General features: G+C 48.9%; 2 protein-coding genes across 7 annotated transcripts in view; one reads left to right on the top strand and one right to left on the bottom strand.

The window, feature by feature from the left end:
* SPTBN4 (spectrin beta, non-erythrocytic 4) overlaps positions 1-2,677 on the bottom strand; it is an 80,920-nt gene extending 78,243 nt beyond the window's left edge. For 2 of the 5 annotated variants that reach the window (XM_086352575.1, XM_086352573.1), the window contains exon 1: positions 2,146-2,677. In XM_086352575.1, the coding sequence (XP_086208701.1) occupies positions 2,146-2,559 (414 nt within the window). In that variant the 5' untranslated portion in view covers positions 2,560-2,677. The remainder of the gene's footprint in view (positions 1-2,145) is intronic. The other 3 variants (XM_086352570.1, XM_086352571.1, XM_086352572.1) reach the window with 2 other exon arrangements.
* A 1,001-nt stretch (positions 2,678-3,678) lies between these two features.
* Positions 3,679-20,751, top strand: BLVRB (biliverdin reductase B). Of its 2 annotated transcripts, XM_086352584.1 has the most exons (6): positions 3,679-3,844; positions 14,537-14,701; positions 14,838-14,927; positions 16,169-16,297; positions 18,586-18,650; positions 20,486-20,751. In XM_086352584.1, the coding sequence occupies exons 1-6, from the start codon at positions 3,766-3,768 to the stop codon at positions 20,498-20,500; spliced, it is 543 nt and encodes a 180-aa protein (XP_086208710.1). In that variant the 5' UTR covers positions 3,679-3,765; the 3' UTR covers positions 20,501-20,751. The 2 variants fall into 2 exon arrangements, with proteins under 2 accessions (XP_086208710.1, XP_086208708.1); XM_086352582.1 differs by lacking the exon at positions 18,586-18,650.
* Positions 20,752-20,755: the final 4 nt, after the last annotated feature.

The raw sequence follows: 20,755 nt of genomic DNA, 5'->3' as shown, positions 1-20,755 counted from the left end.
AGGGACATGCTAATAATGACAATAATTTTCACCCTAATCACATCATATGGCTGTGGTCAAACACCCACCTTAATACCTAGCAGAGGGTAAGGGCTTAGCAAATTGTCACTGTTAGGACTCCATGGTGGTTCAGTGGTTAAGACTTGGCACTTCCACTGCAGGGGTCATAGGTTCAATTTCTAGTTGGGGAACAAGAGATTGAACCTATAAGATCCTGCATGCCACGTGGCCTCCCCACTAAAAGCCTGTCCCTGTTATTGTTAGAATTATAGCATTGTTATCAATAGAACTCTATAAAGCAGTACCAATAATAATTAACATTTATTGAGCACTTGCACTGTGCTCAGTACTTTTTATGCATTATATCTTACTTAATTCCCACAAATTTAACAATCTAAAGAAAGGTATTACTAGGCCTGTTTTACAGAGGAGGAAGCTGAGGCACAGAGGGGTTAATTCACTTGCCCAAAGTCACACAGTAACCAGGATAGAAATTTAGTCACTGTGATTGAACAACTGCATTAACGGTCTCAATTCTTCATCCGTATAGCCACGTCCTCTGCCATAAAGCTCCTCAGTGTTCTCCCACTCTGGGGATGGGAGGAATAAAAGAGTGGGGTTGAGTGGGGGAAAGCCCTACCCCCTGACTCTGGGCTTGGCCACATGACTTGCTTTGACCAACAGAATAAGGTAGAAGTGCTAGTGAGGTCTGAGCCCAGGACTCAGGAGATCTTGCATGTTTTTGCTTGTGTTTGACTGTGGCCATGAGAAAAATATTGTAGGGCTAGTCCAAGTCCAAGGCCCTCATCACAGCCAAGGCCAGCCTCAGCAACCAACAGTCAACATCCCCCTACCCATCCTAACTGGTAAATAAGTTCAGATGAGCCCAAGTCACTGACCTCAGATTAACTCAAGGCTAAATAAATGCCTAGTGTTTTATGACACTGAGTCTGGGGGTGGTTTTCTTATGTAGCATTATTGTGGCACTAGCTGACTGACATATTGTCTGACTCTAGAGTGATGTTCTAGAACACTGCCAGATTGTAAATATGAAATTTAAGGGTGTGGGAGATATTAGATACATCTCCTCCATTCTCTAGAACCCCAGCCCTGATTCTAAGACTAAGAAAAGAGGGAGCTGGGAGGAGCTCAATGTCCCCATTCTCAAAATATTCAGACAGTAGCCAACAAAACAGATTTTAGGAAGGCAGGGTCTGGTCTTGGTCAATGTAGTAGAGACTGTCCCTTTCCATAGACACTCAAAAATCCATTATTATCTTTCCCTTCTTCCACGGAAATCTTTAAGTGGGCATTTGTGTGACCTTGGCCAAGTCACCTTTTCTAGGGCTCAGTTTGTTCATCTGTAAAATGGTAACAATAATAATAGTACCCATTTCCTAGGGGTGTTTGAAGATGAGAGAATTAATGATGTGGGGAACGTGGTATCTAGTACACAGTAAAGCCCTCAATACACGGGCCTTGCTGTTACTATTCATCCTCCAGTCACATATCTTAGCAAATCAAAGTGCCTGTGCTGAAGTCAGACAAAAATGAGTTCAAGTCCTGCTTTATTCTTGCTGTATCTTTAAACCCGATTACCTTTAACTTGGCTTCTCCGTGCCTCAGTGTCCCTTCCTGTTAAACGGTGAACACAACTGTTTCCTCAATGGAGGATACTTGGAGATGGAAAGGCACTTAGCACTTGGTGAGCTCTCGGTCAGGCTGGCGGTGGAACAGCCCTGTCTATTACATGATTCAACGGGGAAGGAAGGGAGAAGGCGGTGGGGGAGGTGAAAAGGGGTGTCCTGAGGGCCCCTGGAAAGGTTGGTCGGGCGAGGCTGGGGATAGGAGCTGACAGCCGATGCTTTAACCCTTCCAAGGCCGCGCCTCTCTCTCCCTACAGTCTAGTCACCGTTCTCAAGGAGGGAGGCCTGGGAAGGACAAGGCTTGGGTGGAAGACCCACGTATGGCGCCGAGGTTGGACTGGGGTGAGGGACTGGGGAGTCATTCTGCCCCCGACCCTCTGCCTCCCCTAGCCGGGGAGACCCTCGGGGCTCAGGCCATGCCCACGGGGCGCGGGGGAGGGATGCTCAAGCAGGTGGGAAGATGCTGGAGGGAGGGGCTATTGGCCCCCACGCCGCTCACCTGGCCCCGCGGCCGCCGGTGCCGCTGTCCCCGCTGCTCGCCGTGGCCGACCGCCCTCCCTGTCGGTGTCCTCGGCCCGGCCCGGCCCAGCCGGCTCGGCTCGGCTCGGCCCCACCGGCTCCGCCGCTCGGCCAGATCCGCATGCGCCGCTACCGCCGGCGCGCCTCCTCCCGATCGCGCGGCCGCCGCGCTCGGCGCGCCCCCGGGACCCTCTCCCGCCCGCGGGTCCCCCGCCAACCCCGGCAGCCTGCAGCGCCTGCCCACGCGCGGCCACACACCCGGCCACGGCGTGCGATACACAGCTGCAGGGGCCGGAGGCAGCGTCACACACAGTGCACACTCCCACGGGGACACACACTCACGCACTGCCACACACACGCGGGTCTCATACAGCGTCACAAGGACTATCCACATCCACACGCTCACACTTCGCCCCCTTCTACGGGGTCACGCAGGGTCAAATATTCAAAGTGTGTCACGCAGTCACAAGCTTGCACGAGGTCCCGCGCTGAAACGGTGCCCGACAGCGTCACACACTGTAAAACACTCAAATTGTGTCACCACCATTCACGTGGAGTCATACGAGCACACCTGTGCTACACACTGTAGCACACTTCCATGGGATCACAGACTATCATCGACTCACATATCACACACGGCTTCACCGTCACACAGCGTCACACACTTTTACACACTCAAACTTGTTACACACTCACATGGGAGTCATGCATCCTGCACACACACACGTTACACAGTCACAGGTCACAAATAACATCACAACAACAGTAACACCCACAGCCACACTCAAATGATGTCACAGAGTCACACACGAAGAGTCACACACTCCCGTGTATCACAACTCACACATGTCCCACACTCACACCATATCCCCCAGCGTCATGGATGCATATAGGACCACAAACGGTAACACTATCCACCGGTGTCACCACAAGGTCACAGAGGAAGAGCATCAGTGCCTTCCACACGTGGTGTCACACAGTCTCACACTGTTTTACACGGTGTTTTACACAGAGGGCACAAGTGTCTTCCACAATCATGCTCTCCCTTGGGGTTATTCGCAGAGTCACACAGGGTCAACACGGGCACATAGACACGCAGCTACACAGTGTCTCCCTCACGCATCCACACTGTCCTGCCTCACTTTCTTCCCTTGTAGCCTTGGGGAGGCCGTGGGGCGTTATGTGAGTCCCAGACCAGACTCACGGCCGTGACACGAAAGGAAGCGTGAACGAGGAGAGAGCTGTGGGCGGGGCCCGCGCTCGCCCCGCCCCACCCCGGGCGGCTTGAGTGCGGAGGCGGTGCTCTGCGTCCACCTTCGCGCACCGCCAGACACGCCTTCCAGGTTAAGTGGCGGGCGGAGGGGACGGTGCTGGGCCTCAGGAGCTGCTCCAGCTCCGCCCACTCTGTCCTTAGCTAGAGGCGTGGCCTTTGGCCCCTCCCCTCAACCGAACTGTGGGGCTGGAGGCGGGCTGAGGGTGGCCCTCTAGGCGGCCCCGCCCCGTCCCTCCCTCTAGGAAAGGACGCGAGGGGGAACCAGCAGCCATTCGGTTCCCTCGTGTCCTGCGACTCCACGGCCTCGCGCCCCCACGATCCCGCAGCATGGTCGTCAAGAAGATTGCCCTTTTCGGCGCCACCGGCAACACCGGGCTCACCACGCTGGCGCAGGCGGTGCAAGCAGGCATGAGCTGGGACGGGCAGGGAATGTCGCGGGGTGCACAGCTAGAACTTTAGGCATCGTGGGATTGGGCCCAGGGAGGTTGGAGCCATCGTGCCTTAGTGTGCGAGGACCTAGAGAGCAAAGCTGGTGGCCACGGGGGCAGAAATGGGGGACGCTATGAGGTCCAACTTTATCTGAGTCCCAAGGGAAACGAAACGGCCCTGGGGGGCTGGGGGACTGTAGCGATCCAATGCTCTTATGAAAGACAGTTGGTGTGCTGGTGGCAGTGGTGGCGGTGATGGTGGTGGGTGGTTGCACAGCCAGCAAGGGCTTCACTGCCAGGCCTGAGGCATCTTCCCAGCAGTGCCCTCTTGCCATTTGTGTTGAATCCTCATAGCACTCACGTGAGGTGGGAACTAGTATCACCTTACCTGACAAATGAGAGAAAACCGAGTCTCCCTGAGTGATTTGCCCAGTGTCACATAACTGGAAAGGGGCAATGCTGAAATTTGTTACCTGGCACTTGCTCTTAACCACTGAGAGCCCGCCAGCACTTGGTTTTAGCACCAAGGATTTTAAAATGGAAAAACTGAGGGGTAAGCTGCTGAGTACCTAATGGAAAGAAGATCATGGAGACAAGGGTGAAGACTTGAGGACACAGGTCTCAGCAAAGTCAATGAGGGCTGAAAATTCAGAGTTGCCCCCAGGAAATGGGGCAGGAAAGGGGATAAGTATCATGCAGCAGGACCCAGCCCCCACCATCCCAACTTCACCAACTCCCAGCATAGTCTGGCCTGTCCAGATATATGGCCCCACCCTTGCTGGCCTGAGTGACTCTGAAGATATTGGCTATCTGGGTGCCCCCAAAGGGTGGAGGCCGCCAGGATCCCACTCTCAGTTGCCTCCTAGCCCAACTTTCCCTGAAAAGGATTGTGACTCAAAGTTCCCCTTTAGCCCCATTTCTCTCCGCCTCCCCAGGGAAGACCTAGTGAGAATGTTGACTTGTGGGGACAGGAGAAACAAATTTGCTGATAAATGTTTCTCGGGAGGAAGTAAGAGGGAGAAGTTGAGAGATGCTGAGTCACTGTGAGTTTTGCATTCCCAGATAACTACCTTTCTCTTAATCTTGGATTCTATAAAATTTCACTTAGCCTCTCTGCTGGTCACAGCTGGGACTGCACCTGGAAGTATGGGCTGTACCTGAGGGCTAGGGGAGTCCTTGCCTTCTTACAGTGGCTCTAACAGGTCTCTTCAGAGCCACAGTGAGCCTGAGCCTCCCTGTCCCCATCAGGAAAAGGAGGGGCTTGAATGAACTAGGCTTTTATTGACCTCAGTGGTTCTGTAGGACTGAGTCCTGAAGGCACAGACTCTGGTCCCCATGTGGTGTGCTGTGCTTAGTCGCTCAGTCGTGTCTGACGCTTTGCAACCCCATGGACTGTAGTCCCCCAGGCTCCTCTGTCCATGGGATTTCCCAGACGAGAATACTGGAGTGGGTTGCTATTTCCTTCTCCAGGGGATCTTCCCTACCCATGGACTGAACCTGCATCTCCTGCATTAGCAGGCAGATTCTTTATCCCTGAGCCACCTGGGCAGCCCGTCCAGCATATAGCTGGTGCTCAGTAGACACTCCTTGGCTGAGTGAATATAGATTATAGCTGTGTGACCCTGGCCCAGTTACCTAAACTTGTCTTACCTTCCCCAGTCTCAAAATGGGCATATAATACATCCTACTTTGTGAGGTTGTTGCAATCTGAGGGCCGTTTTCAAACTGCGGGTCATAGAGAGTTCTGAAATATATTTAATGGGTCATATCAGTGTCGGAATGGATCATTGTTAAATACTGGTTTTATGAAACTATTGTCTAAGTTATACATGTATAAGTTTGTGTATACAGGGTTAGACAGTGAAATCTACTTCAAATGGAGGGCTGAGATCAAAAAAGCTTAAAAGGGGCATGATTTCTACAACTTACTCTCACATAGTTAGGAAAAAACTTTATACATATACATATAATTATACATGTTACATGTATGTGCTGTGTATACACACAGAGAGAAAGATAAAGCAAATATGAGAATCGAGGTCTTGCAACTTTCCTATAGGTCTGAATTTATTTCAAAATAAAATTTAATGGAAAAAAGATAAAGTAAGAGATTTGTTTTAAACAAAAAAGGAAGAAAGAAAGAAAAAAATTTTTTTTAAGTTTGGAAATAACCTTACAAATACTTGTGTTCTTTGTAAAGGGCAAAATCTGTGAATTCTAAAACTATAGTTTGACATAGTAGCCATTAGCCACTTGTGGCTATTTAAATTTAAATGTGAGTTGTGTTTAAAAAAATTTGTTTTTAAGTCACTCATCAGTGGAAAGAGCTTAGCACAACACTTGGCACATACGAGGCTTTTTTTTTTTTTTTGGCTGGTCCCTGCAGCTTGTGGGATCTTAGTTCCCCAACCAGGGGTTGAACCTGTGCCTTCAGCAGTGAGAGCATGCAGTCCTAACCACTGGACCGCCAGAGAATTCTCTAGGAGGCTCTCAGTAAATGTCTCTAATCATCAATAAGGCTTCCCAGGTGGCTCTAGTGATAAAGAACCCACTTGCCAATGCAGGAAACATAAGAGACACCAGCTTGATCCCTGGGTTGGGAAGATCCACTGCAGGAGGGCACGGCAACCCACTTCAGTATTCTTGCCTGGAGAATCCGTGGACAGAGGAGTCTGGCAGACTACGGTCCATAGGGTCACAAAGAGTTGGATACGACTGAAGCGACTTGGCACCAGTACAATTACCAATAATGTCCCACTGATGGGCACTCTTGTGCTGGGCCTGTGTCAGAGCTCTCATGTTGGTGAGAATGTTTCTCCTCCAAAATGCCCACAATTTACCAGGGTCCGTTTTACTAATATGGTGGTAGTTAACCAGTGACTACATTGACACCCTGAAAGCCCCTGTTGCTCCCCAATGTGTCTGAGGCCAGCATTCCATGTGAAAGGTGATCACACAGGATAGGCATGCTAGAGACTCATCTTCATTTTAGTTTTTATTTTTTTAATTATTTATTTATTTTTGGCTGCACAGGGTCTTCATCGCTGCTTTCTCTAGTTGCGGCCAGCAGGGGCTACTCTCTAGTTTCAGGGCATGTGCTTCTTATTGCGGTGGCTTCTTTTGTTGTGGAGCACAGGCTCTAGGGCTCTCTGGCTTCAGTAGCTGTGACACTTGGGCTCAGTAGTTGGGGCTCCCAGGCTCTAGAGCACAGGCTCAACAGTTGTGGCTCAAGGCCTTAGCTGCTCTGAGGCATGTGGGGGTCTTCCCAGACCAGGGATCGAACCTGTGTCTCCTGCATTAGCAATCGGATTCTTTACCACTGAGCCACAAGGAGAGCCCCGATCTTCGCTTTAGAGTAGAGACCGAGGACCATCAGGGAAGGTGTTTTCTGAGGTTCCTCTGCCAGTAAGACAGGGAGCTGAGAAATGCCTTGGGAGTCCAGTGGTTAAAACTATGAGCTTCTACTGCGAGTGGCTTGAGGTTCCCCCTGGTCAGGGAACTAAAATCCTATAGGCCATGCGGTGCAGTCAAAAAAAAAGGAGAGGTGGAGCTGGAGTCCGAACTCAGGTCCCTGGGACAGTATAGCATGTGCTTTTGTGTTGATATAAAAGTCAGGGGAGGGACTTCCCTGATGAGCCACTGGTTAAGACTCCACACTTCCACTGCCAAGGGCACAAGTTCAATTCCTGGTCGGGGAACTAAGATCCCACATGTTACCTGGCAGGGCCATTAAAATATAATAATAATAAATCCAGGAGATGGTGTTGAGTATGTCATAGCCCCTGCACCCACAAGGCCGTTGGTTGGTCAGCATAAGTAGGGCCATGACAGAGGAAGCACAATTGGCTGGAGAAAGAGGGTAAGGGTGCTCCAGGCAGAGGAGCATGTGTGAAGGCCAGGAGGCAGGGGACAGCATGGTGTGTTTGAGGAAATGAAAGAAGCTCAGTGAGTGAAGAGGGCTTTGGCTCCAGCAGTCTGGAGAGGAGAGGCCACATGGAGGGGGCGTGTAGAGGGGAGGCTTGAAGGCTATCATAAGGAACATGACTATCTTAAGGCACTGGGGTGGAGGGTGGATAGGGAGAGATCTGAGTCAAGGGCACTTTGTTTTTTGGGTGTTTTTTTTTTTAATTAATTATTTTTGTTGGCTGCACTGGGTCTTAATTGCAACAGGCAGGATCTTTAGGTGCAGCATGTGGGATCTAATTCCCTGAACAGGGATCAAACCTGGGCCCCTTGCCCTGGGAGTATGGAGTATTAGCTACTGGACTCCCAGGGCAGTCCTAGGGCACTTTGATATAACTGTGAAAAGCTCTATCTGGCTACCATGTGCAGTGTGGGTTGGAGGGGTTGAGACACGCCAGGAGCCCAGGGAGGACTAGACCAGGCCAGGAAATACAGTTGTGAGATGATGAAAAGGCCTGGTCACAGCCAACACCCATAGAGCCCTCTTTTCTGTGCCAGACACTCCTCTAAGCTTTTCATTTGTTTTCATTTCATTTTGCATCTTTTCAATAGCAACTTCATTCACGTACCATACCCCATTCACCCATTTAAAGAATATAATTCAATAGGTTTTAGCATATTCACAGACTCATGCAAACATCATCACAATCAATTTAGAACATTTCATCACTACAAAAAGAAACCCCTAGAAATCACTCCCCATTTTCCTGCTCAACCACGTCCCCAGCCCTAGGCAATCATTCATCTACTTTTTGTTCATATGGATTTGCCTGTTCCGGACCTTTCTTATAAATGGAGACATACATCATGTGACTCTTTATGACTGGCTTCTTTCACTTAGCAAAAAGAACTTTTTCAAAGTTCATCTATATTGTAGCATATGTGTCATTTCTTTTTATTGTTGAATACCATTGCGTTGGGCTTCCCTGGTAGCTTAGATGGTAAAGAATCTGCCTGCAATGCAGGAGACCCCAGTTTGATTCCTGGGTTGGGAAGATCTCCTGGAGAAGGGATAGGCCACCCACACCAGTATTCACGGGCTTTGCTGGTGGCTCGGACGGTAAAGAATTTGCCTGCAATGCAGGAGACCTGGGTTCGATCCCTGGGAAGATCCTCTGGAGGAGGGCATGCATGGCAACCCACTCCAGTTTTCTTGCCTGGAGAATCCCCATGGACAAAAGATCCTGGTGGACCATGGGGTTGCAAAGAGTCGGACACGACTGAGGGACTAAGCACAGCACAGCACCATTACATTATTTACCTACACCACTTTTCTTTCTTTCTTTCTTACTTTTTGGCTGTGCCGTGTGGCGTGTGGGATCCTAGTTCCCTGACCAGGGATCAAACCTGCACCCCCTGCGCTAGAAGTGTGAAGTCTTAACCACTGGACTGTCAAGGAATTCCCTATACCACTTTTTTTTTTTTTGGCTGTGCTGGGTCTTAGCTGAGCCATGTGGGATCTAATTCCCTGACCAGAATTGAACCCAGGCCCCTTGCATTGGGACCGCAGAGTCTTAGCCACTGGCCCACTAGAGAAGTTCCCTCTATACCACTTTTATTTATCCATTCAGTTGATGGGAATTTGGGTTGTTTCCACTTTGGGGCTACGATGAGTTATGCCTCTATAAACATTCATGTACAGGTTTTGTGTGAACATATGTTTTCATTTCTCTTGGCATGTACCTAGGAGTCAAATTGCTGGGTTGTTGGGGTAACAATGGCTTCCCAGGTGGTGTAGTAGTAAAGAATCCATCTGCCAGTGCATGAGACACGCAGGGGATGTGGGTTCCGTCCCTGGGTTGGGAAGATCCCCTGGAAAAGGGAATGGCAACCCACTTCAGTATTCTCACTTGGAAAATCCCATGGACAGAGGAGCCTGGCAAGCTACAGTCACAAAAAGCTGGACACAACTGATCACAGGGGTAACAATACGCTTAACCTGAGGAACTGCCAGATTGTCTTCCAAAGCAGCTGCATCATTCAACATCATCAGCAGTGTATGAAGGTTCCAATTTCCCTGCAGGCACGCCAACAGTCATTGTGTCTTTTTGATTATAATCCTCCTAGTGGGTATGAAATACCCACTAGGTTTCGATTTGTGTTTCTCTGATGGTTAATGATATTGAGTATCTTTTCATACGTTTATTGGCCATTTGTCTATCTTCTTTGGTGAAATGTCTATTCAGATCTTTTGCTCAGTTTTTAATATTCATCTTTTACTATCAATTTGTAAGAGTTCTTTATATTCTAAATACAAGTCTCTCATCAGATATATGATTTGCAAAAGTTTTCTCCCATTCTGTGCATTGTCTTTTCACTTTCTTGATAGTGTCCTTGGAAACTTTTTTTTTTTTCATTTCATTTTTCCTTTTTTCACCAATTTTTATTTTTCATTTTGATGATGTCCAGTGAATCTGTTTTCCCTTTTGTTGCTTGTGCTTTTGGTGTCACTGCTAGGAAACCACTGCCTAATCGAATGGCAAAAAGATTTATGCTTATGTTTCCTTCTAGGAAATGAAATGGCAACCCACTCCAGTCTCTTGCCTAGAAAATTCCATGGATGGAGGAGCCTGGTGGGCTACAGTCCATGGGATCGCAAAGAGTCCGACATGACTGAGCGACTTCACTTTCCTTCAAGGATTTTTATAGTGTTCAGCCTGGAGAATCCCAGGGACAGGGAAGCCTGGTGGGCTGCTGTCTATGGGGTCGCACAGAGTCGGACATGACTGAAGAGACTTAGCAGCAGCAGCAGCAGTTCAGTTCAGTTCAGTCCAGTCGCTCAATTGTGTCCGACTCTTCTCGACCCCATGGACTGCAGTTTTAGCTCCTACATTTAGATCTTTGATAATTTTGAGTTAATTTTCATATATGATGTGAGGTAGGGATCCAACCTTATTCTTTTACATATGGGTATCCAGTTGTCCCCACACCATTTGTTGAAAAGATTCTTCTTTTCCCATTGAATTAATTGTCTTGGCACCTGTGTCAAAAATCAACCAACCACTTTAAACTGTTAGGAATACTATTTAAACCTACATCAACCCTGTAAGGCAGAGACTATTATTGGTGTCATTTTACAAATGAAGGCTCTAAGGCCAGACAGGTTAAGTGACCTGCCCAGTGTCACACAGCTAGCTAGTGGTAGGGACAGATAGAACTCAAAATCCCAGTTGCTTTGACAATTCAGTTCAGTTCAGTCACTCAGTCATGTCCGACTCTTTGTGACCCCATGAATTGCAGCACGCCAGGCCTCCCTGTCCATCACCAACTCCCGGAGTTCACTCAGACTCACGTCCATAGAGTCAGTGATGCCATCCAGCCATCTCATCCTCTGTCGTCCCCTTCTCCTCTTGCCCCCTTCCCCCCAAGCATCAGAGTCTTTTCCAATGAGTCAACTCTTCGCATGACGTGGCCAAAGTACTGGAGTTTCAGCTTTAGCATCATTCCTTCCAAAGAAATCCCAGGGCTGATCTCCTTCAGAATGGACTGGTTGGATCTCCTTGCAGTCCAAGGGACTCTCATGAGTCTTCTCCAACACCACAGTTCAAGAGCATCAATTCTTCGGCGCTCAGCCTTCTTCACAGTCCAACTCTCACATCCATACCTGACCACTGGAAAAACCATAGCCTTGACTAGATGGACTTTTGTTGGCAAAGTAATTTCTCTGCTTTTGAATATGCTATCTAGTTTGGTCATAGCTTTTCTTCCAAGGAGTAAGCGTCTTTTAATTTCATGGCTGCAGTCACCATCTGCAGTGATTCTGGAGCCCAAAAAAATAAAGTCTGACACTGTTTCCACTGTTTCCCCATCTATTTCCCATGAGGTGATAGGACCAGATGCCGTGATCTTTGTTTTCTGAATGTTGAGCTTTGACAATTAGATAAGCTAATAAATGTAAAGTACTTAGCACCTGGCATCTAGTGACTGCTCTATAAATATTATGTATCTTTATTTTTAAATTTTATTTATTTTTGACTGCACTGGATCTTCGTTGCTCCAACGACTTTTTTTCCCCCCTCTCATTGTGCAAGAGGGGATTACTCTGTAGTTGCTGTGAGTGGGCTTCTCCTTGAGGTGGCTTCTCTTGTTGCAGAGCACAGGCTCTAGAGCTCGCAGGCTTCAGTCATTGTGGCACGGGGGCTCAGCAGCTGTGGCTCCCTGGCTCTAGAGCACAGGCTCAGTAGTTGTGGCACATGGGCTTGGTTGCTTCAGAGCGTGTGGGATCTTCCCGAATCAAGGATCAAACCCATGCCTCCTGCATTGGCAGGCGGACTCTTTACCACTGAGCCATCAGGGAAGCCACCAAGTATCACTATTATCATCGTTGCCCCAGAGTATACAGATTTTTAATTATTTGTTTTTTAAATATATGATGACAGGTATCAAGGAAACTGGGACAATTTTGTTGTTTTGCTTTTCCTGTATCATTTTCAGAACAATAGATTAATCCTCTGATAGGTACCAATGACGTTTCTTAGTTATCATTATGAATTCACATATTTTTTTATATTTGATGTGCTTCCGTTCTTTGCCATCCATATTCTTTGGGACAAATCAGATTGCCCCTGATTTGTCCTGAGAACCCCTTCAAGTGGTTTCTGTGTCCTCTTGACCTCACTTCATCGTTCTTTAAACTTCACATAGCTGGTGGTACAAGATGTTCCAGGTTCATCTTGTCCTCTCTCTGCCCTGGCCCAGCAAGCAGCCATTCCTTCAAGGAGCTCTGGTTCATTTTTCACAAGAATGCTGTTTAGAGGCTGTGTTACTCAGCTCAGGCTGCTATAACAAAAATACCACAGACCAAGTGGTTTAATCAACACTCATTTCTCACAGTTCCAGAGACTGGGAAGGTCAAGATCAAGGTATCAACTGGTGTGGTTTCTAGTGAGGGCCTGCTTCCTGGCTTGCAGAGGGCTGCCTTCATGCTGTGTCCTCACACTGTAGAGAGAGAGCACCTTGGTCTTCCTCTTCTTTCGTGCAAGCATGCTAAGTTGCTTCAGTCATCTCTGACTCTTTGCGACCCCATGGACTGCAGCTTGCCAGGCTCCTCTGTCCATGGGCTTCTCCAGGTAAGAATACTGGAGGCGGTTGCCATGCCCTCCTCCAGGGGATCTTCCCGACCCAGGGATCGAACCTGTGGCTCCTGCATTGCAGGCAGATTCTTTACCACTGAGCCGCCAGGGAAGCCCCTTCCTTTTCTTAGAAGGACACTAATCTCATTATCGGAGAAGGCAATGGCAACCCATTCCAGTACTCTTGCCTGGAAAATCCCATGGACGGAGAGGCCTGGTAGGCTGCAGTCCATGGGGTCACTAGGAGTCAGACACAACTGAGCAACTTCACTTTATTTTTTCACTTTCATGCATTAGAGAAGGAAATGGCAACTCACTCCAGTGTTCTTGCCTGGAGAATCCCAGGGATGGGGGAGCCTGGTGGGCTGCTGTCTATGGGGTTGCACAGAGTTGGACACGACTGAAGCAACTTAGCAGCAATCTCATTATGGAGACCCTACTCTCTACCTTCATGACCTCATTTAAACCTCCCAGAGGCTGCATCTCCAAATACCATCCCATTGGGAGTTAGGGCTTCAGCATATATGAATTCAGCACATGACAAAAGCATTCAGTCCATGACAGAGACTACAACTACTGGGATTTTTTTTTTGCAATATGCATAACATTAATATATTTTGCCATTGTCTAAAACAAAGAAAGAAATATGTTTCTGCTAAACTTGATTAAAAATATATATATATATATATATATATATATATATATATATTTGATTGTACCACGTCTTAGTTGGGGCATGTGAACTCTTAGTTGCCTCACGTGGGATCTAGTTCCTCGACCAGGAACTGAACCCAGGTGCCTGCAGTGGGAGCACAGACTTAGCCACTGGGCCACTAGGGAAGTCCCTGTTGGTTATAAACTTTAAAAAGGAGTATTTGTGTGTGTGATGGTGGGGCCAAGGGACACAGAGTTATCCACAATTCTTTTGGAGGTGACATGCCAAAGAAATATTAAAAATAAATGACTGCTAAGACAGGACCCAGGGCTTCTCAGGTGGCGCTAGTTGTAAAGAACTTACCTGCCAATGCAGGAGATGTAAGAGATGCAGGTTTGATCCCTAGGTCGGGAAGATCCCCTGGAGGAGGGCATGGCAACCCACTCCTGTGGGTTGCCTGGAGAATCCCATGGACAGAGGAGCCTGGTGGGCTACAGTCCATGGGGTCACAAAGAGTTGGACACGACTTAACAACTTGGCACGCACATACACAAAAGACAGGACCCAGCCCTTCAGAAGTAAGGCCTGGGGGACCAAACCCAATGATGAACATACTTGGCAGTACCTCCACTTCCTCCAGGACCATGGACGGGGGACATAGACCCGTGTGATGATGAGCATTAACCCTTTAGTTTTTAGGGGGAGGAGGGAGTGGAGAAGTCAGGGGGGTGACAGGCAGAGAAAGGCATCGGGGCAGATTATTTATGAACTGGCAGGGAGGTATCACCCTACTTTAACAATCAACTGTATGTATATCAACTGTGAGTATATCAGCAAAAACATTTGAAGACCGTGGTCTCAGAACAGGGGATCTGGGGGATGGATTTGGGGGTTCATGGCACCCTCCAGGACTGAGCCTCTGGAGCCTAGGAGTGTCAGCCTGCAAGCCGACTGACCTGCCTCTCTGCCCTTCTTTGCAGGCTATGAGGTGACGGTGCTGGTGCGGGACCCCTCCAGGCTGCCCTCAGAGGGGCCCCAGCCGGCCCACGTGGTGGTGGGTGACGTCCGGCAGCCGGCCGATGTGGACAAGACCGTGGCTGGGCAGGACGCTGTCGTCGTGCTGCTGGGCACCCGCAATGACCTCAGTACAGAGCCCCCCCTCTGCCCGCGGCCCACCCCTGCACCTCGGCCCCCAGCACCGCCCCCGCCCCCAGCCCCTCCCCTGCCACCCCTGCCACCGCCGCCGCCCACCAGTGACAGCCACTCTCTGTCTCCTCTAAGGTCCTACCACAGTGATGTCCGAGGGTGCCCAGAACATTGTGGCAGCCATGAAGGCCCATGGCGTGGACAAGGTCGTGGCCTGCACCTCGGGTGGGTGGCAGGGTCGTAGAGTTGGGGCTGAAAAATGGGGGCTGGGTACTGGATAGGCAGCCCAGGGGTTTCTACAAGGTGGCATTGGAGCTACTCCAAGTTACTGTGCATTTATTGAGCACCGATTCTGCATCTGAACCTTGCTGGGTCCTGCACTCATGGGTCTCATGAATAGAAGGGAAGTGCTAACAGTTTGATCATCAAACCGTGACAGGCTGGAGTCTTCAGGGCCAGGGGGTGGGGCACAAGCAGAGGGGTCAAGGCCAGGACCTGCGGGGAGCATGGGGAAAGGGATCAGAGCTGGGATGGGGGAAGGCTAGAGGACTCTGGGGGTTCAAAGGAGGTGTCTGACCCAGCCTAAGAAAGGGTCAGGGAGAGAATGGAAGAGGAAGTGACAGAGCCTTGGGTACATGGGCCAGGTCTTTACTCTCAAAGAGCTCCCGATTTACAAAGAGATGCCCTTCCTGAATAATCTGAAAAGAAGGCTGCACGGTGTGTGACAGGAGCAGTTAATGCTAGCAGTGTTTATTGAGCACTTACTGTGTGCTTGGCACCATCTGAGCCCCTTACAGATGAATGCCACTGAATCCTCTCAAAATTCCTTTGATAGTACTTCCATTCGTGGCGGCACATCGTAGGTGCCCAGTGAATTGTAGCTGTTCTTACCGCCTCCCGTCTACAGCTAAGGGAGTGGAGGCACAGAGAGGCCATCGCCTTACCCGAAATCACACAGCCTGTAGCTGGCAGAGCTGGGGTGTGGAACCAGGCTGTCTGTCTCCACGAGCCACACACCTCACCGCTGTTCCATCACACCTGTTGTCTCCCAGGGAAGGGAGATGATATGAAGGGGGAGTGAGTAGAGGAAAGGACTATGAGACAGGGGCGTGGCTGCAACAGAGCGAGTGAAGGGGAGAGTGTTGGGCGGTGAGGCCAGGGCGCTGATGCTATCAGATCAAGTGGGGCCCCGGATCCCTGATGGGGCCTTTGCTCTCCCCCTGAGTGAGATGGGGTCAGGGTAGGGTCCCAGATGTACAAAGGTAGGGTCAGGAGAACAGGGAGGAGGCTCTGCCATGGTCTAGGCAGGAGGTAACAGCAGACAGGAGCAGGTGGGGAGAAGCCTGGAACAACTGAAGGGCAGTAATGAGTCCCTGCAGGGAGATGTTCTGGCAGGAGACCTGCAGGCTATGGGCCTGGCCAGGCTGTCCTCGAGTCTTGTCTGATCCTGCCCTGTGTCCCCCCAGCCTTCCTACTGTGGGACCCTTCCAAGGTGCCCCCAAGACTGCAGGATGTGACTGATGACCATATCCGGATGCACAAGGTACTGCAGCAGTCGGGCCTGAAGTACGTGGCCGTGATGCCACCACATATAGGTGAGTGGACAGAGAGCCAACTGCAGGGTCATCACCAGCCTGCCCCCTCCAGTCCTCTGGGGACATTCGCTGGGCCTTTCCTGTTTTTCAGTCACTCAGTCGTGTCTGACTCTTTGTGACCCCACAGACTGCAGCACACCAGGCTTCCCTGTCCTTCAAACTCATTTGCTCAAGCTCATGTGATGTCATCCAACCATCTCATCCTCTGTTGCCCCCTTCTCCTCCTGCCTTCAATCTTTCCCAGCATCAGGGTCTTTTCCATGAGTCAGCTCTTCACATCAGGTGGCCAAAGTATTGGTGCTTCAGCTTCAGCATCAGTCCTTCCAGTGAATATTCAGAGCTGATTTCCTTTAGGATTGACTGGTTTGATCTCCTTGCAGTCCAAGAGACTCTCAAGAGTCTTCTCCAACACCAGAGTTCAAAAGCATCAATCAGTTCTTTGGTGCTCAGCGTTCTTTATGGTCCAACTCTCACATCTGTACATGACTACTGGTAAAACCATAGCTTTGACTATACAGCTTTGCTGACAAAGTGATGTCTCTGCTTTTTAATATGCTGTCTAGGTTTGTTGAAATTGCAGTCTCTCGGGACTTCTTCCACTGTACTCTTTTTATTAGAAGGAAGTTATACTGAGGCTGCCCCACATTCAAGGGATGGGGACTTATGCTTCACATTGGTTCTTTGTTTTTAAAACCCATGTATGTATTTGGCCATGCCGCACATCTTGTGGGATCTTAGTTACTCTGAAAGTGAAAGAAAGTGTTAATGCTCAGTCATGTCTGACTCTTTGCAACCCCATGGACTGTAGCCTGCCAGGCTCCCCTGTCCATAGAATTCTCCAGGCAGGAATGCTGGAGTGGGTTGCCATTCCCTTCTCCAGGGGGGATCTTCCCAATCCAGGGATCGAAACCAGGTCTCCTGCATTGCAGGCAGATTCTTTACTGTTTGAGCCTCTGCCAGAGATCAAACCCCTGCCCTCTGCAGTGGAAATGCTAAGTGGTTACCCTGGACCACCAGGGAATTCCCTTGTCTTTTAATCTTATTTAGTGTGTGTCTCCCTCACTAGAATTGTGAAGTAGGAAGCTTTGTTTGAAGGCACGGATTTTGTCTTGTTTTGATTACTGCTGTGTTCCTAGTGCCTAGAAAGGGCTTGGCTCAATTGCTCAGTCCTGTCCTACTCTTGGCTCAGTCTGTCTGACTCTTGCGACCCCATGGACTGTAGCCCGCCAGTCTCCTCTGTCCATGAGATTCTCCAGTCAAGAATACTGGAGTGGGTTGCCATGCTCTCCTCCAGGGGATCTTTCCAACCCAGAGGTCGAACCCGCATCTCCTGTGTTTCTGGCATTGCAGGAGGATTGTTTTCCGCTGAGCCATTGGAGAAGCCTTTGGTTTGTAATAAGTGCTCAGTAAATATTTGTCGAATGAACTAATACCAGGGGAGATGCCTTGCTTCCAGGTGGTGCTGTGGGGGGAACCACACCCTCTTTACCCCTCCCTGGTCTGGAATTCACATTGAGAGACCCAAAGTCAGAGGGAGAGATTCATTCACTTACAAATGTCTCTTGCACAGGAGGTGTGCACCTGGCCACCATTACAAGTACCAATGGGAATTCCCAGGGAGTCCAGTGGTTAGGACTCCAGGGTTTCACTGGAGTTTGATCCAGGGCCCAGAGTTTGATCCCTGGTTGGGGAACTAAGATCCCACAACCTGCGTGATGAGGCCAAAAAAATAAAACAAGTATCACTGACATAGTCTCAGATCTCATGAGGCTTACATTTCTAGCGGGGGAGACAAAAGAAAGATGTGAAAGAGCAAGTGTTAGTCACTCAGTCACGTCCAACTCTTTGGAACCCTATGCAGTGTAGCCCACCAGGCTCCTCTGTCCATGGAATTCTCCAGGCAAGAATACTGGAGTGGATAGCCCCTCCCTTCTCCAGGGGATCTCAACCCTGGGATTGAACTCAGGTCTCCTGCATCACTAGCAGATTCTCTACCATCTGAGCCACCAGGCAAGCCCAGATGAAAGACAGATGATCCATATTACTGTTGAGTGGTGCTATGCTGAATGAAGAAACATACAGTTCTTCACTGAATTAATAGTGCAGTGAATAGAATAATGGGGTGCTGCTTAGAGGCTTTCTAAGGACATGGCTTCATGCCCTGAGGGAGGGAACCAGATGAGTGTCTGGGGGAAGGGAGGACATTCTGGGATAAGGGAACAGCAGTGCCCAGGCCTGAGTCGGGAACTGTTATCTTCTTCCTGTTTGCCTGCCTGCTGGATGAGCAGTTCTGTGTCCTGTGCCTTCTGCCTGGAGGAGGAGGAGGCTTGTATACCACCCTCCAGAGGTTCAGGTAAGCTTCGGTGTTGAGGTTCAGTTCAGGGACCCTGTTGGATGAGAATCCTGAGGTGTGAATCAGTGGTGAGGCTGCATGGTGGAGAAGCCAAGGAGAGCTCCAGCCCTAGCGCTGTGCGGACTTCAGGCCTGTGACCTCTGAGCCTCAGTTTCTTCATCTCGAAACAGGGCTCATATTACTTCTTGACCTCCCAGGTTTAAAGTGAATATTCGGAGAGATTAAGCCTAAAAATTATTTAACATGAAGTTGTTGCCGGCGGGGGGTGGTTAGTTCTTTTTTTGTGTGAATATGAAAACTTTGAAACCTCCAGAAAAGTTAAAGAAATTCAAGGTTTAAGAATTACCCATAAACCCTTCATCTGGGTGCACTTGTTAACATTTTGGCTTGTTTCTCTTCCCCATCTATCTGTTTATCATTTATGCGTGCAGCTAATGTGTATGTGTGTTTATGTGAATACATGTGTAGGGGCTTCCCAGGTGGTACCAGTTGTAAAGAATCCACCTGCCAATGCAGACAGATGTAAAGAGACATGAGTTTGATCCTTGGGTTGGGAAGATTCCCCTGAAAGAGGGTATGGCAATCCACTCCAGCATTCTTGCCTGGAGAATCCCATGGACAGAGGAGTCTGGTGGGCTACAATCCATGGGGCTGCAAAGGATTGGACACGACTTAAACGACTTGGCACACAATGTACATGTGTGATCATGTGAATATGTATGTAGTGTATATACATATATTTTTTAAATGTGTGGGTCTACATTGGCACACTCTACTCCTAAAACCTCTTCGTAGGCATCTTCCAAGAAGAAGGATTTGGAAACAAACCCCAGTACGGTTATTGCACTAAGGGAATTGACATTCACTCTATCACATCATTTAGTATCCACTCCGTACTCAGATATACCCAACTGCCAAAAAGTATCTTCCAACCCTCCCCTCCCCTCAGGATCCAATCCAGGATCATGTGTTTCGTCTAGTTGCCATGTCACCTTCAGTCTGGAACAATCCTCCATATCATTTTTTTTAAATTATTTTTTAACATGAAACATAACAGGCAAGGTGTCTTTTCTTTTTACATATATATCCATTCTTTTATTTTTAAATTTATTTTTAATTGAAAGATAATTGCTTTACAATATTGGTTTGATTTCTGCCATACATCAACATGAATTAGCCATAGGTGTACATATGTCCCCTCCCTCTTGAATCCATTCTTTTTAATATTATTTTTATTATGGTTTATCCCATATGTATGTAGTTCCCTGTGCTAAATAGTAGGATCTTGTTGTCCCAGATATCTTTTAAAATATTCCACATTCTAGATTTCTGTCATTACAGAAATTTCTGTCTTACAGGCTCAGATTAAATAATTTTGGCAGGAATGCCACATGGGTGACAGTGTATGTTTCTTTCCTCTTTTTTTTTTCTTTCTTCAGTTTATTTATTGGGCTGCTCTGGGTCTTCCTTTCTGTGACCTGGCTTTCTCTAGTTGCAGCAGGGGGGAGGTACTCTTTGATGCTTGCGCTTCTCTTTGCAGTGGCTTCTCTTGTGGAGCATGGGCTCTAGGCTTTCAGGCTCCGTAGTTGTGCCCATGGGCTTAGTTGTTCTGAGACGTGTGGGATCTTCCCAGACCAGGGATTGAACCAGAGTTCCCTGCATTGACAAGCAGATTCTGAACCACTGGACAACCAGGGAAGCCCAGCGCTTATACCATCTTCTACCATCTGGTCTAGGCACTCTGTAGACACCCTGGGATGTCATTGGTGTGATCACAAGTTGGGGGAGAGGAAAGGTCATCTGCTTTACCTGGCCCCTTTGTCTTTACCTCACAGGAGACCACCCGTTGACTGGGGCCTACACAGTGACCCTGGATGGACGAGGGCCCTCGAGAGTCATCTCCAAACATGACCTGGGCCACTTCATGCTGCGCTGCCTCACCACCGATGAGTACGACGGGCACACCACCTACCCCTCCCATGTGTATGAATAGGGCTCTGGCCCTGTCCCAGGAAGACAGCATCCTGTGAAACAGAACAAAGGAAGGGGGCAATAAACCTAGAGCCAAGAGCTTCAAATTACTCTAGAGGATCCACAGCTATCTG

Source organism: Bos grunniens, chromosome 18 (assembly GCF_055505025.1).
Source record: "Bos grunniens cultivar Pamir isolate PY7600 chromosome 18, Bosgru_T2T1.0, whole genome shotgun sequence".
Lineage (NCBI taxonomy): Eukaryota > Metazoa > Chordata > Mammalia > Artiodactyla > Bovidae > Bos > Bos grunniens.
Note: the sequence above shows the minus strand (reverse complement) of the source record. Positions and strands in the feature narration are given on the sequence as shown.

Excerpts from the sequence above, each read along its gene's own strand:
- BLVRB (XM_086352582.1), top strand. The coding sequence starts at position 3,766 with ATGGTCGTCAAGAAGATTGCCCTTTTCGGCGCCACCGGCAACACCGGG. Across the intron at positions 3,845-14,536 it reads GGCGCAGGCGGTGCAAGCAG|GCTATGAGGTGACGGTGCTG; the intron begins GCATGAGCTGGG and ends CCTTCTTTGCAG. Across the intron at positions 14,928-16,168 it reads GGTCGTGGCCTGCACCTCGG|CCTTCCTACTGTGGGACCCT; the intron begins GTGGGTGGCAGG and ends GTGTCCCCCCAG.